General features: G+C 37.8%; 1 protein-coding gene across 3 annotated transcripts in view; it reads right to left on the reverse strand.

Moving 5' to 3' along the window:
- Positions 1 to 15,689, reverse strand: part of ANO4 (anoctamin 4) — a 514,881-nt gene that overhangs the window by 177,553 nt on the left and 321,639 nt on the right. For all 3 annotated transcript variants that reach the window (XM_037846690.1, XM_037846691.1, XM_037846693.1), the window contains 2 exons: positions 11,603 to 11,739; positions 8,872 to 9,030 (listed from right to left, as the gene is read on the reverse strand). In XM_037846690.1, coding sequence (XP_037702618.1) covers positions 8,872 to 9,030; positions 11,603 to 11,739 — 296 coding nt within the window. The remainder of the gene's footprint in view (positions 1 to 8,871; positions 9,031 to 11,602; positions 11,740 to 15,689) is intronic.

The raw sequence follows: 15,689 nt of genomic DNA on the forward strand, positions 1-15,689 counted from the left end.
ATAACTTCTGCAACCTTTACAACAGCACCTGCTGCTTCACATTGCATTTTTATGTTTGGGAGAAAACATTTTTCCTTAAACCTCTTGAATCAAACTCTGCTGGCTTCAAATACTTATTCTGCAGCTTTATCACCTCTCTCAGCATTCACAGAATTTAAGAGTTAGGACCTTGCTCTGGATTAAGCTTTGGTTTAAGAGAATGTTGTGGCTAGTTTGATCTTCTGTCCAGATGACTAAAACTCTCCATATCAGCAAGGCTGTTTTGCTTTCTTTATCATTTGTGTGTTCACTGGAGTAGTACTTCTAATTTCCTTCAAGAACTTTCCCTTTGCATTAACAACTTGACTAACTGCTTGACACAAGAGGCCTATCTTTCTGCCTATGTTGGCTTTCTATATGTCTTCCTTACTAAGCTTCATCATTTCTGGCTTTTGATTTAAAGTGAGAGATGGGCGACTCTTCCTTTCACTTGAACACTTAGAGACATTGTAAGGTTATTGATTGGCCTAATTGCAGCAGATTGTGTCTCAAGGAATAAGGAGGCCCAAGGAGAGGGAGTGATATGGGGAATGGCCAGTCAGTGGAGCAATCAGAACCACACAATATTTATCAAGTTCATCATCTAATACGGGTACAGTTTGTGGCACCCCAAAACTATTAAAGTAGTATCAAATATCACTGATCACAGATAACCATAACAGATATAATAACAATGAAAAAGTTTTAAATATTGTGAGAATATCAAAATGTGACACAGAGACACAAAGTGAGCACATGCTGTTGGATAAATGGCACCCATAGACTTGATCCACCCAGGGTTGCCACAAACCTTCAACTTTAAAAAAAAATCACAATATCTGCAAAGTGTAATAAAGGTAACTGCATTAAAAACAAGATATGCCTGTATTTTCATCACCTCATAGCAAAACTTCCAAGGTACCTAACCTTGGGTGGATGTATGTGTATTCACTGTAGTTAGATTTTTCCATCCTTCTAAGAGACTAGTAGAAACAGAAATAATTTTAATAATAATTTTAAACTACCCCTTTAAAATAAAATGTATTCTCAGAAATTACTGAGTAAGGACCTTTTTAAGATATGAAAGTCTTCGTATGGTATAGCAAAATCAGAGAGGCTGATATTTGTTCTAAGTTTCCTTTATTTAGTACTTCTAATTGAAACAAACTGTTTTGACAAATTTCATTATTTTGTGCAGTTCAACTTTAAACATTTACTATATTGTACCATTGTGGGGGGCAATGTCCTTGAATAGGATCGAGGGGATGAAATGTCATGCATAAAATGAAGGCTTGGCCTTACTAGGAGCATAGACAGTACATCCTTAGCCCCAGGGAGAAAGTAGCATCTGTGGGCACAGATGCAGGCAGGTGGATCCACGCAATGGGAGAAGCTTGTGGTAATTCTTTTCCTACTGGCTCAAAAATCACTAAAAAAATTCTTCCTTCTCTCTTCCACAATATCAATTTTCCTTCTCAAATGAATCATTTTATTAGCATAAAAACATTCAGTTACCTCTCCCATCTTAAAAAAAAAAAGATCCCTTTATTGACACAACTTCTATCACTCCATTTGTCTCCTTTTCTGTATAATGAAACTCCTTGAAAGAGTTGATTATATTTGCTATCTCCAAATTTTCTCCTCCTGTTCTCTTTCTCTCCTGTTTTTATGGTAATTTTTTTTATTAGAGAAGTTGTAAGTGTACAGAAAAATTATATGTAAAATAGAGAGTTACAGAAGTCCCATATCCCACCCAATTATAAATACCCTGTAAGAGTGTGGTACATTTGTTACAACTAAAGAAAGTACATTTTTATAATTGTGCTATGAATAATAGTCCATGGTTTACATCAGGGTTCACTGTTTGTGTAGTACATTCCTATGATTTTTGTTTTGTTTTTAAATTTTTATTTAAATCTTTCTTGAACACTTTTCTTTTTTTGCTTTCTCCACCTTTTATTATTTTGAATTTTAAGAGTACAGAGCATTTGAAAATTGATTAGGTCATGCTTGAAGAGCAAATAAAGGGACGATACTGAAGTAAAAAAGAATGAAAATTAAAGCTTTGAGAAATTGAGATGAGATACTTTATAACAACTATCTAAATTGGTTTGTAAGAAGGACATGTGAACTGCGTAAGATGTGGAACATTTGATCTCAACAACATTCACCCAACAAATATTTACCAAATACCCACTTGCTGCCACAAACTATGCTAGGTAAAGGTAATGTAATTTCAAAGCACAATGCCAAGATCTCATAGAGGTCAAAGTCTAGTGGGGAATTGAGCAGATAATTATGAATGAATAACTGCTCTGTCAGGCAGAAAATGTCTTCTGCTGAGAACAAGGAGAAGCATCTGGAAGGACTTCCTAGGAGTCCTTCTGGAAAAGGTGTCACCTAAGTGGATACCTGAAGGAGAAAGAGGAGGGAAGAATGTCCTGAAGAGGGAATTGCATATGTAAAGGCCAAGAGAGAGACCAATTGATCCTTTGGATAACTAAAAGTAAAAGTGCTGCAGTCTTGTGGCCAGGAAGGATGTACCTGAAAGGTCAGAAGGAAATAAGCCACTCAGAATCTCCTAAATCTAGGCGGGAGACTTTGTCGAGGGCAGACACTGATTGTAAATTGGAGAGTGACAGCATCTGTTCAGTATTTTCAGCTCTTGGACTACGTGTGTATGACACTTTGGAAGCAGGAACAAGGCTAGACCCAGGGAGATCAATTAGAGAAGTATTTCTCAAAATATTTGACAAAGAAAATACCTTTTACCTGTTGCCCAGTATATATATACACACACAGACCCAGACACACACGCACAAGCACATACTTTACCTATGTGTGATGCACATTAATATGTTTTATTTAAAGTATTTCATTTTTAAAATGCTGAAACTGCAGTGACCCACCTCAATTGATCTCATGACCAGTTAACAAGTCACAACAAGTAGTTGGAGAAACTTTGAGTTAGGGAGCTGCTGATACTCCAGAAAAGATACAGTAGTCAGATCTAAGGGGCAGAAAGGTGGATAGAAGGATGTGGAATAGTCCCAGAAGAATTTGAGAGGTAGGACTCAAAGGAGTTAAAGATAACACCTCCAGTTTTGGCTTGACTGCCAGGTCGGTAAAGGGTTCATTTGCTGAGATGAGAAATGGTCATGGGAAGGTCTATTTGGAGGAGAAAGAAAATGAGCATTTGAGAAATGCACTATTTTTTTGTAAACACAAATGTATCTCTTAATTTGGGGCAGATCCAAAAAACCTCAAGTCCTCCATTATATAACTTCAGAAAATGATGAACACACTTTAATAATGCTTTTATCCCTACCTTTCCACTGAAACTGCTCTTGTCCATCCAGTTCACCAAACCCCTTCCACATGGCTAAACCCAGAAATTAACCTTCAGTTTTGCTCTTACTTACTGGTATTTAACATAGTTGATGGGTCTCTTCCTCTTGAAACACTTTCCCACAGGCACCATACCCTCCTGGTTTCCTTCTAGCTGCTTGGCAGCTCCTTCTCAGTCCCATCTGCTGGCTCCTCTCTATCCCCTTGGCTCTGTAACACTGGCATGCCCCATGGCTCAATCCTTGGGCTGCTTCTCTTTTCCATCGGTGGTCAGTCCTTTGTGATCTCATCCAAATGCATATCCCTAGTCCAAATCTATCCCTAGGTTCCAGACTCTTCTATCCTACTAAACACCTCCACCAGCACACCTACAAGGGAACCTGCCTCTCTCACCATTTCCGTAAATGGCAACTCCTTTCTTCCAACAGCTTAGGTGAAAACCTTTGCATGGAATAGCAAAATCAAAAGAGTTGATATTTATTCTAAATTTTCTTTGCTTAGTACTTTTAATTGAAACTATTTTGACAAATTGCATTATTTTGTGCAATTTTGTGTGTTCTAGTTTTCAAGGCTTACCATATTTTATCTCTTTTATGGAGTGATGTCCTTGAGTAGGGTTGTGACTCTTCTCTCTTACACTCCTCATGCAATCTGTTTGCAAACCCCATCAGCTCTACTTTCTACTCTTCTCAAGATCTCCTCTGCTGTGTTCAACCATGCCAAGATCATCTTTTTCCTAGACTCTTGCAACAATTCTCCTAATTAGTCTCCCTGCTTCTGCCCTTGCCACCCCTACCACAGTCTGGTCTTACCAGGCAGCCAGAGTGACCAAGTTAAAATAGAAATCAGATCTTGTCACACCTCTGCTGAAAACTCTCCAGGACTTCTCATGTCACTCAGAGAAAAGCTGAAGTCCTCCAGGGGGATGTCATCTGGCTGCCATTTGGGTCACTGGTATCACTTGTCACTATTGTCTACCTTGCTCAGTTGACCCTAGTCATCCTGGCCTCCTAGCCTTGCTGCTCCATCGACACCCCAGGCACACTCCTGCCTCAGGGCCTCTGCACTTACTGTTTTCGCTCCCTGGGAAAGAGGCCCCCTTTGTCAACTTTTATTAAATCACAAGCTCCTCCCAACATTTCTCTGATTCATTTTTCTCTCCTTAGCACTTACTGATATTTACATATTTTACTTACTTAGCTTGTGCTTAACTTCCAAAAAGGCAGGAATTTTGTCTGTTTTGTTCCCTGTTGAGTTCCTAGTGCTTAAAGTAATTACTGCCACAGGGTGAGCATGCAACAAATATTTGTTGAATGTATTACTATCATCAGAATGATATGATTTATCTAATTACAGTTATTTCATAATGATTGTAATGGTTTAGGTCTTCATGCATGTTCTGGCTGATATTAAAGGAGGAGAGTGTTCCGTTAACACAACTGCTACTCACACATTGCAAGGAATTCAAAAGTCACCCATGATTTAACTAGTTTTATGAAGGAAAAGATAAATCAATTATTGATGACAATGATTTCAAAATAGGCACCAAAGAGATAATTGTGAATGCAGAATTTAAATGAAATATACACACACAAATATATGTACACACCATATATATATATATATATACACACATACACATACACACACATATATAAACTAGAAAATGTGAATTAATATATATGAATTTACCTTTGAGAAGGGAATCTCTTTAAATAGATACTAAGAAGCAAATTACTTGGATTTTATTTTGGGACTTTGCCATAACTGCTTTCTCTAGGCTAATAAGCTGAGTTACAGAATATTAAAGACCCAGGGTGCCAAACCAAGCAGTTACCTGCTGACTAAACAGAGTGGAGCAAAGGTTTTAAGATAGATTAACTTTGACTATGTCCTCACTTTTATCATAAATTAAAGATTCTCTTAGTTGTATTTCTTGACATTCAATGTTAAAAGAGATAAAGTCTCTTTTACTGTCAAACTATTCAACAACAGAGACTGTCTTTACCTGTTAGGAAACATAAACTCTAAGTCTGTGAAACATGTTTTCGATAATTATTGGACATCATGACACATTGCTAGTGAAGAAGATACTAATAATTCATAAAATGTAGGCAGTGCTAATCATCTCAGATGTCCAGAGGTTCATTTTAAGCTCATTGGGGTTTTCATTTGTTTTCTCTTCTGCCTTGAAATAAGCTTTTTGTTTACGTACTATAAAAGATTGAAGTAAATTCTGGAAGCTGAAACAGCTGTTAAAAAATTGTCTCTGCTACAGCTGTCTATAAAAAGCTTGATTTAAGTAAAAGTGCTACTGTTGGAGTAGTGAATTAAAAAAAAATAAGGGCTTTGCACGATCACAGTGCTTCAACATCTTAGAACCTGTTGCTGGACACCTGCTTTTACAAGGTAAACAGTGACTTCCTCTCCTCCCCATTTGTCCCCACGAAAGTCAAATACAAACTCCCCCGTCCCCACTCTTGTTTGACCAATCACTAGAGCTCCACCTATATAACACTAAGGTCTGAGTCCCCAGGTCCACGCTAATCTTTGCTCCCTGCCTGCTTCGTTGAGCCCAAGCTCCTGACATATTCCCCCAAATGGCCCTGTGCAGTGGGCCTCTCCTTGCTGTTTTAGGACCTGTGAGTACTAATAAAATTGTCTTTTTTACATCTCTGGTGTCACTCATCCTTGCTACACCTGACTATCCACATAAAGATCCTTACGACACAGATGGTTTCTAAACCTAATAACACAGTGTAGATAGAGATTTGTTCATTATCCAACCAAGGGAACATTTTATTTTAATTATTTGTGACAGGGAGAAATTAATTTATCATATCTATAATTTCCCACTGCCTTCTAAGCAGGAAGAAGCCTGCAAGTGCCCCTCTTCTTGCCACTCTGACTGAGGCTGTGAGGACACAAAGTGGATGCTTAGAGGCTGAGGAGGAGTTAAATTGTTCAATGATGAAAAAGGGTGCAGGTGGCAGGGCAAGACTGGAGCCAGGCACTGGAAAGGCTGCTTGGGAGAAGGTTCCAGAGAAAGGAACCCCTGGCTGTGCGGGCAGACAGAGGACTGTGAGAGAAAAGAAGAAACGGCATAGCATGGGGTGGGGGTGCCACCCAGAGAATTATCTTAGGGGGGAAAAAAGAGATGTTTAAAGAAATTTTTATGAGGTTTTTTTCCATGTGGTGACATTGTCCTTTATCCCACTGTTATTTTCTCTACTGTAATTTAAAATATATACCTAGTGTAGTAGGTTGAATTATGTACCCCACCAAAAAAAAAAAAAACATGTACTTAATCTTAATCCATTCATATGGGTGTGAATCCATTGTAAATAGGCTTTTTGAAAAGTTATTTAGTTAAGACGTGGACCAGCTCAGTGAGGTTGGGTTTTAATTCTATTACTGGAGGTTTTATGAAGAGAAAGCCACATAGAAGGGCAATGGAACCTGGAGGAGAAAGAAGAGGATATCGCCATGTGAAAGAAAAGCCGAGGAACCCCAAGGATGGCCAGCCAGCCAGAAGATACTGACCTTGGAAGGAAGCAAGCCTTCTAGCCTCTGAAATTGTGAACCAATAAAGTACTGTTGTTAAGCCAACCCATTGTATGATATTTTGTCTTAGTAGTGGGAAACTAAGATATCTATTAATTTTTTTTAATTATAACCAAATGAAATTATCTTGTATACAACCAAAATCATAAGAGCAGTCCCTCTATCACACACAGCCAACATTTCACTGTAGAGCACAACTGTATAACAAGAGGTAGAATGCTTTTCTTCAGCCACCTACTCTCCTTCTGGTAGATGAATACTGTTTATAGATTATGTTTTAGAAGGTACAATAGGAGATTTGTCATCTCATTAGTAATGCATATTATTTGGAAAAGTATTGGGCTTTTTTGGGTTTTGACAAATAAGTCATAAAATAACATTGAAAAGTCCTAGGAATGCAGAAAATAGTTAAACACACAACAGTGATAATGCTGAACTGCCTCATGAAGCACAAAATACAAACCTTTCATTAATTGAACAAAGTTATCTAGTTTTGGTAGAAATCAAAATTTTGACAGTCATCAAGGATCAGAGGAAGAACCGTCATTATTTCAGATCATACGGCAAGTCAGATCTTTTATTTCTTCATATAAAAATTATGAAACTTAGAAGGATAAATGATGCACAAATGATTTTTAAGAATAAAGATATTAATGTACTATTAATGTTAATAAAATAAAGTACACAATAGTCTCAATAAGAACTTAAAGACCAAGATTTATCAATGGGTTTACTAAAGATTTTCTGGAACCCCACAAAGGTGGAAAACCAACATATTTAATTGTTTGTTGCTCTGGAGGACCCCCCACTGTGACAGCCTTTAGAGCAAGCTGGTTCTCCTTTCCTGGTAATGAGAACCTGTCCCCCAGAGGCCACACTCATCTCAATGTTTTTCTAATTCTCTTATTGGAGACGTTCCAGAAAAAAATACTACTTCTGTTTTATAAATGCTCAAGAGTTGAGGTCATTATAACAGACCTGGAATTTATCTGAAATGTGCCAGGATTAATATGACAAGTATGGACATTCTATGCCTGGAATACTTGTTTGAGCCAGAGCACTTCCATGTGACCTGTACTGTACAAAGAAACACCTTGATGTTTGATGGCAAAGACTTATCCCCTCAACCTGGAGGAGCAAAACTGGAAACAGGTATCTTCAATTGGCAATTTCTTCTTCTTACTTCTTACTCAGTATGTAAAGGTGCTGAAGTTTGGACAACGTTTAGGAAAAATCTGAGAGCTATGTAATTCAGTTCACGGGCAAGTTCTACAAATACACACGGTATTTCTGGGTATACAGTGATGCCAACATGAATTACTGTCACAGGCCTGGCTGGGCACCTTGGACCTTCCTCACTAAATTCTTCCTTTAAACCTCCCCCCCCGCCCCGCCAGGCAGAGGAGGGAAGAGCCAAACACCAGTAAGGTCACTCTAGAGCTTAGGAACCTGATAAAAATAACCCAAAATTCTCTTAGCATTGGAATCATTTTGTAAGTTCCAGTTGTTTTTGGTCAAATTAGCCAGGCAGTCTCTTCTGGTGTAGAAGGAAGCCCAAGCTTATTATGCTTCCTGAAAAGTAAGAAAGCCTCCGGAGCAGGGTGATTGCATTATATCCAAAGTTTTCTTTAATGCATGTGATTAGAAACCTCCATTCGTATATAGAGAGAAGCAGCCTATGAAAGAAGTTAGGTAGATAATAACACTTTGAAGCAATCCATTTGATTGGAATAGAAGATTTTGGTTCTAATGGAATCACTTGTCTGTAAAATGCTCTCAAAGGCAAATTATGCTGAGAAAAAATAGTTGCAGGAACACTTCCCAGGCAAACCCTGACCAAGTGAAATGTTCAGTTAACATACTAATTGCTTATTTTTATTGCCTCTTGATATGAATAGATATATATTTTAATTTTTTTTCTCATTTAAGCAAACTATTTACCTCTTTCTCCATTTGTAATCCTTCTGCTCTGATATTTCTTTCAAATACTTCTCTCTTTTCAGTCTGGGGGTTGGATTTTCTATACACGAGAATGTAGTCAATTCGACACTTCCCATCTCTAAAGTAAAGTCCATTTGATTTGTTTTTTTCCCGCACTGCCTGCATACAGAGAGAAAGGGACCAGCTTAAGCCACTTGTAACATTGAGCCTCAAGTGAGTAATGTTAAAAAACTAAAACAAAATACAGGTTTCATTTGTTTCATTAAAATTACATCCTTAGTAATTAGAAACATATAAACAAGAGGAAACAAAGGAACAATTGGAAAAAGCATCGAGTAAAACAGGCAAATACCAAGTGTTGACAAAGACATAAACAACTGAGAACTCTCATATTCTACAGGTAAGAATGAACATTGATCGTCACTTGGAAAACACGCTGGCATTACCTTGTGAAATTGAACATTTGTGTAACATACAACCCTAGAGAAACTCTGGCTTATGCAACTAGGAGACATCTACAGCATTGTTGATAATAACAGGAAAAAATTGAGAACCCACTCTAAATGTCCAGTGGGAGGCAAATAGATCAATTTTGGAACAGTCACATAGAAGAATATTACACAACAGTGAAAAAAAAACAAACAATAGTTGCATCTCATAATAAGAATGAATCTTAAAAACAATATTGACAGGGAACAAATAGAAGTCACAGAAGACTTCATACTGCATGATGTCATTTTTTATAAAGCATAAAAATTTTAAAATCCAAAATTAAGTTTTTAAAGCTACATATATATTATGGTAAAACTAATTTTAGAACAAAAGAATAAAAATGCTAAAACCCAGGAAGGTGGTATCTGTGGGAGGGTAGAGGGATGGTGGCTTTAATGGTTTTGGTAATATTCTAGGTTTATTGTTTCTCAACATTTTTGCCCATAATAAGAAAAATAGTTACTTTGTGATCTATGTGTATATATGTCCATACATACACACAATATTTGAGAAAAAAGTTTCACAGAACAATACTTAACACTTTCTACTTGAATACACGCTAATGTTTTCTATTCCATTATGAAACAATTGGAGTTGCTACCATAATATGAAAAATATCATAATTTGAAAATAGTTCATAAGCTGGGTGGTGGTTTGAGGTGTTCATTTTATTATTATGTTTTATAACTTGCATATAAGTAACAAATATTATTTTGTAATGATCAATTACTACATATAAAAAAAAGTGAAGAACAAAAGAAGTAGGGTGAATTTTCGTCCAGTCTTCTTAGGCTTGTTTTAATCACCTACACCACTGAAAAAAACTAACAGTCAGACCAGATACAGGTTTCTCAGGCTGATAAATTTCAAAAACACATCTGTAAACCTAGCTGAGTGGAAATGGGGGATCAACCCTTGCTCTAGGCCACAGAATACATTAATTTCCAAACAGCAGTATGAAGAAGGCAAACACGCCAGACCTCCAAGGCAATTGTGAAAAACCACATTCTTGCACAAGTGCCCTGCATGCAACCTAATCCAAAAGGAAAATCTCAGCCAGGAGGAACGAAAGGGTCCAGATACCATGTCTTGGTGCAGGCGTTTTCAACAGATGACCTACCCTCACTGCTTTTGCGTTAAGAGGCATCCAGGAGTCTGCTGGAATGAATACTGCATTAATTATTTACCAAGCAATGAAACTGTCCTGTGAATTTAGCACATCAGCACCTGCCTAGGAAAGCAGGGCTTCAGCCAAGGCTTCGGGAGGAGGGCTGGCTCTTCGTGCAGAACAGTGGACTGTGCTGCCTTCAGCAAAACCCTAACTTTTATGAGCTATTTCCTCATCTGTAAATTAAGGGGGATGAGACTAAGTTGCTTTCTGAGGTCACTTCCACAGTCCCCTCCATGCTATATTTTGTCACCCAAAATATGTATGGGAAGAGATGAGAGAATGAGTTTTCTCTTAAAAACAAAAGAAAAAACAAAAACATGGTATTTGTGGGGAGAAGTCTGGGAAGCTGGTAAAAGTAAACAAATTTCCTTGTTCAAAGATGTCATTCCTTCAATGGTTATTTGGTCCTTGAAAAATAAAAACACGAGGAATATACAATAAATAAATCATTCTGATACTGTGTTCTGTGACCTATACCTGATACATGGACAAAGGTGGTATTAAACTCCATTGAGATAACCTGAGCTATGCTGAATGCCTCTAACAAAACGATTATTTTTCTAAAACGATGTAAGAATGATGGGTCTATTCACACAGCAACCGCAATGAGTTTCCAGATCACAGAGGCAAATGGAAACTCAGCGTGGCTTCAGACAACACAATCTATCTACCGAGAGCCGGTTCATTTTATGTCACTGTTCTATGTACTGGGAGATTTATACATGGAAGTCCATCCTTATAAAGCATACATTTTACTAGTTAGCTATACCAAGAATGTTGATTTTAAGTTGATGGTGGTTTTAAGAATTTTCCTTTGTATAAATGAAATGTTTTTAGGTATAAGAAGGGAAGTAGGTGGCCCACCGAAAGTTGGTTTGGAGTCGAGGTAGATTTAGGATCCTTGAAATGTGGTAGACCCATGGGAGATTCCTGAAGAATATAAAAACTGGCCTTTCTTTTCAAGGGACCATGAGATTATGACCTTAAACAGTTCTCTGGAACACGTTTCTCATGCTTCATTTGGATCAAGGGTTATATATATATATATTTTAAATCACACATTCTCACCTCTCCTCCCGCTTCTAATCTGCTAGCATCATCTGAAGTACTGGTCAGGTTTCCAGGGTGAAGGAGAGAATCATCATCTTTGCAAGGACTGTTGACAGCTTCTAATTCATCGAAAAGAATATTGACATCCTTGGCCACTAGAACCAAAGTAAATAAATCACAAGTGGGGTTAAGAACCGTGGCTCTTAAAAGCAATATTAGAAGAGAAGACATGGCCCTTTGGCTTTGTTATTCTCTTGTTGTTTCAATAGTACCTGGAGTGGCAGGTATATTTCCTAAGATAAAAGAATTTAAGATATAAAACATGTTTAACCAAATACTGTCTTCATTAGGCAACATTAAGGAAAATATGAAGCCTTCTAAAGTAACTCCATCATATAAATATAATCTGTCTTTCATGATAACGGGAGGTGGTGTGTTTGTTTAGCTTTTCTTTACATAGCTGTTTTAGCATAAGGTACTTTCATTTACAACTTCTAAGAACTCATACTCTGTGATGGAAATCATCTATACTTTTCTGTTTTTGTTTTTTTTTTTTTTATTTAAACTTCATACAACTCACTAAGTGAACTCATAAATGTGACACTTGCCCAGTTCTGTTAGGAATGAGTGATTTTTGTTCCTTTGTTGCTTCTCAAAGGCCTAATAGAGGAAAACTAATGCAGTAATAAAGCATTCAGTTAGCTTTTCTGCCATCCTTCTTCCTCTAATCATGGATTGAAATAATGAAGTAAGGCATCAAGGGGCGATTCCAAAAGATTGCAGATGCTAACAAAATGCCAACATATAAAGCATTGTACACCAGAGTTCCAGAAATAGAATACTGTGTTCAAATTCACAGTGTCTCCCAGCACACCAGCCTAGCAGAGGAGAGAGTGTTATGCCAGGTGTAGGTACATGCTTCATCAAATCAAATTATGGGCTAATATTGCAGTTCCCACTTTCCTTTGATGCTTTAAAAATGGCTAAGAGTTTTTAACCTGTTAGAAGACACTGCATGGAATAATCCATAACAGATTGTTATATTTACCCCAGCATATAACAAAATATTCATTATTTCATTCAAAAAAGTTTTATTGATGTGCACACTGTGTTTCAGGCACAGAGCTGTGTGATGGTCATACCTTGGTGAATACAAGTGACATGGCTTCCTGCCTTTGTGGCAGTAAGTAAATGGAACAAATAACCAAACAAACAAATGTAAACTGTGGTGAGTGCTAGAAAGAACAGAGTTCGGATAGAGAGAGAATAGAAATTATCTACTGAGATGCAGTGACCAGGTTCTAAGCTAGATTCAAGTGCACGATTTTAGGTAACTCATTTAACTTCTCAGGTTTTTCATCAGTAAAATCAAATGGGCATGGGAAAAAATGTACTTTTATTGCTTACTGTGGTAGACTGAATAATGACCCTCTCAAAGGTACCCTAACCTCTGGAACCTGTGGATATGTGACCTTATATGGCAAAAGGAACTCTGTAGATGTGATTATGGCAAAAGGAACTCTGTAGATGTGATTAAATTAAAGATCTTGAGAGAACTATCCAGGTGGGTCCATGGTAATCATAATGGTCCTTCTAAGAGGGAGGCAGGATGATCAAAATCAGAGAGAGAGATTCGAAGATGTTACGCTGCTGGTTTGACAAAGGAAGATGAGGCTTTGAGCCAAGGAATGCAGGTGGTCTCCAGAAGCTAGGAAAGGCAAAAAAGAAGGAATGCAGTCCTGCCAATACCTTGATTTTAGGTCTTCTGACCTCCAGAACTGTAAGAAAATAAACTTGTATTGTTTTAAACCACTGAGTTTGTGGTGATTTGTTATAGCAGCAACAAGAAACTTATTCACTTACTATAGGATTTTAGACTCTAAGGCTATAGACATAAAACATCATAGTCTTTTCGTGACACCAAGATTTAGGAGTGCCTACACTGTGCCAGGCACTTGAGGATGGGAACTGACACTTTTTTAAGGAAATGCAGTATGTCCAGTGTTGTGGGAGGTGTCAGGATGAAAGACAGCTTCCCTGATCACTGTATGTAAAGAAGTTCCCCCCATCCCCAATTATTCTTCATCTCCTCTCACTATTTATTTCCTTCACAGCCCTTAGCACAATCTATAATTACCTTGTTCATGAATTTCTTTCCTTGTTTACAGGATGTTTACTGTATTAGAAAGTAAGTTCCATAAGAGCAGGGGCCTTGTCTGTCTTGACTGATGTACTGAGGTCCTGGCATGGAGTAAACCCTCAACACATATTTTTTGAGTGACAGAATGATGACTCAAGGTGGTCACGGTCTAATGTTATGAGACCCCCTTTTTCTTTAACATTCTATGGCTCTAGACATTTACCCTTGTCTTAACATGATTCTTATTCACAATATCAACATGTTTCAAGAAGATATTGACTAAATTTTCAAGTAGAGAGAAATTAAATTTCAAGTAGATATTGATTTGATTTGAAGAATAGGATAAAAATATCATTTTAACAAAGTCAGAGGCCTGCTTACTCTTCCAAAATCTGCCACTTAGATGTGTGAATTTGTACTTCTGTTTCCTCACTGGTGAAATAGGGATAGAAAACTTCTCTCTCAGCATTGCTGAAAGGATTAAATCAGATAATGTAGGCATTAGCAGAGTGGCTGACACACAGCAAACCCATAAGAAATGTTGGTTTGTTGATTTTAGACCTTGGGACCTTATGTTAACATCTTAGCCTTATCAATATAAGAAGGCAGAAGAGGCATTTATGAGCTGGAATAGTTATTATGAGGATTTTATATTATTGTTATAGATTGGGATGGGGTATGTGATAAAGGGGGAAGCTAAAGAGGACACTGAGATTCATGGCCAGATGACTGGTTCATGTTGTAGAGAAACTCTTGAATATCTACTCATCCATCCGTAAGAACTGACCTTATGCTTTTGCCAAGGACAGAAAATTACTGGGTCATCTTGACAATTACTTTCTTGTGTCTGCACAATCAGTTCAGTGCTAGTATTTTTTTTTTTTTTTTTTTTTTTTTTTTTTAAATCATCATTTTATTGAGATATATTCACATACCACGCAGTCATACAAAACAAATTGTACTTTCGATTGTTTACAGTACCATTACATAGTTGTACATTCATCACCTAAATCAATCCCTGACACCTTCATTAGCACACACACAAAAATAACAAGAATAATAATTAGAGTGAAAAAGAGCAATTGAAGTAAAAAAGAACACTGGGTACCTTTGTCTGTCTGTTTCCCTCCCCTACTTTTCTACACATCCATCCATAAACTAGACAAAGTGGTGTTTGGTCCTTATGGCTTTCCCAATCCCATTGTCACCCCTCATAAGCTACATTTTTATACAACTGTCTTCGAGATTCATGGGTTCTGGGTTGTAGTTTGATAGTTTCAGGTATCCACCACCAGCTACCCCAATTCTTTAGAACCTAAAAAGGGTTGTCTAAAGTGTGCCTAAGAGTGCCCACCAGAGTGACCTCTCGGCTCCTTTTGGAATCTCTCTGCCACTGAAGCTTATTTCATTTCCTTTCACATCCCCCTTTTGGTCAAGAAGATGTTCTCCATCCCACGATGCCGGGTCTACATTCCTCCCTGGGAGTCATATTCCACGTTGCCAGGGAGATTCACTTCCCTGGGTGTCTGATCCCACGTAGGGGGGAGGGCAGTGATTTCACCTTTCAAGTTGGCTTAGCCAGAGAGAGAGGGCCACATCTGTCAGTGCTAGTATTTTTAAGCAAAGTCCTCTACATCTGTGGTTCTCAACTGGGGCCAATCTTGCCTCCTAGAGGACACTTAGCAATGTCTGGAGACATTTTAGATTGTCATGACTGGGGGCAGGGGTGTATGCTACTGGCATTTAATAGAGAGAGGCCAGAGATGCTGCTAAACATCCTACAATGCACAGGCAAGCCTCCCCAAACAAAGACATATCTGGCACAAAACATCAATAGCTTTGAAGTTGAGAAACTGCTATATATTAGACACTCAACCCTTGATTCTAGAGGGATCAGCTAATTTGGGTAAAAGAGTGAAGTTCTTTGCTTTTTCTATTGCTGTTCATTAGAATTACTGTCTGGAA

This window comes from Choloepus didactylus, chromosome 8 (assembly GCF_015220235.1).
Source record: "Choloepus didactylus isolate mChoDid1 chromosome 8, mChoDid1.pri, whole genome shotgun sequence".
NCBI classification, from domain to species: Eukaryota; Metazoa; Chordata; class Mammalia; order Pilosa; family Megalonychidae; genus Choloepus; species Choloepus didactylus.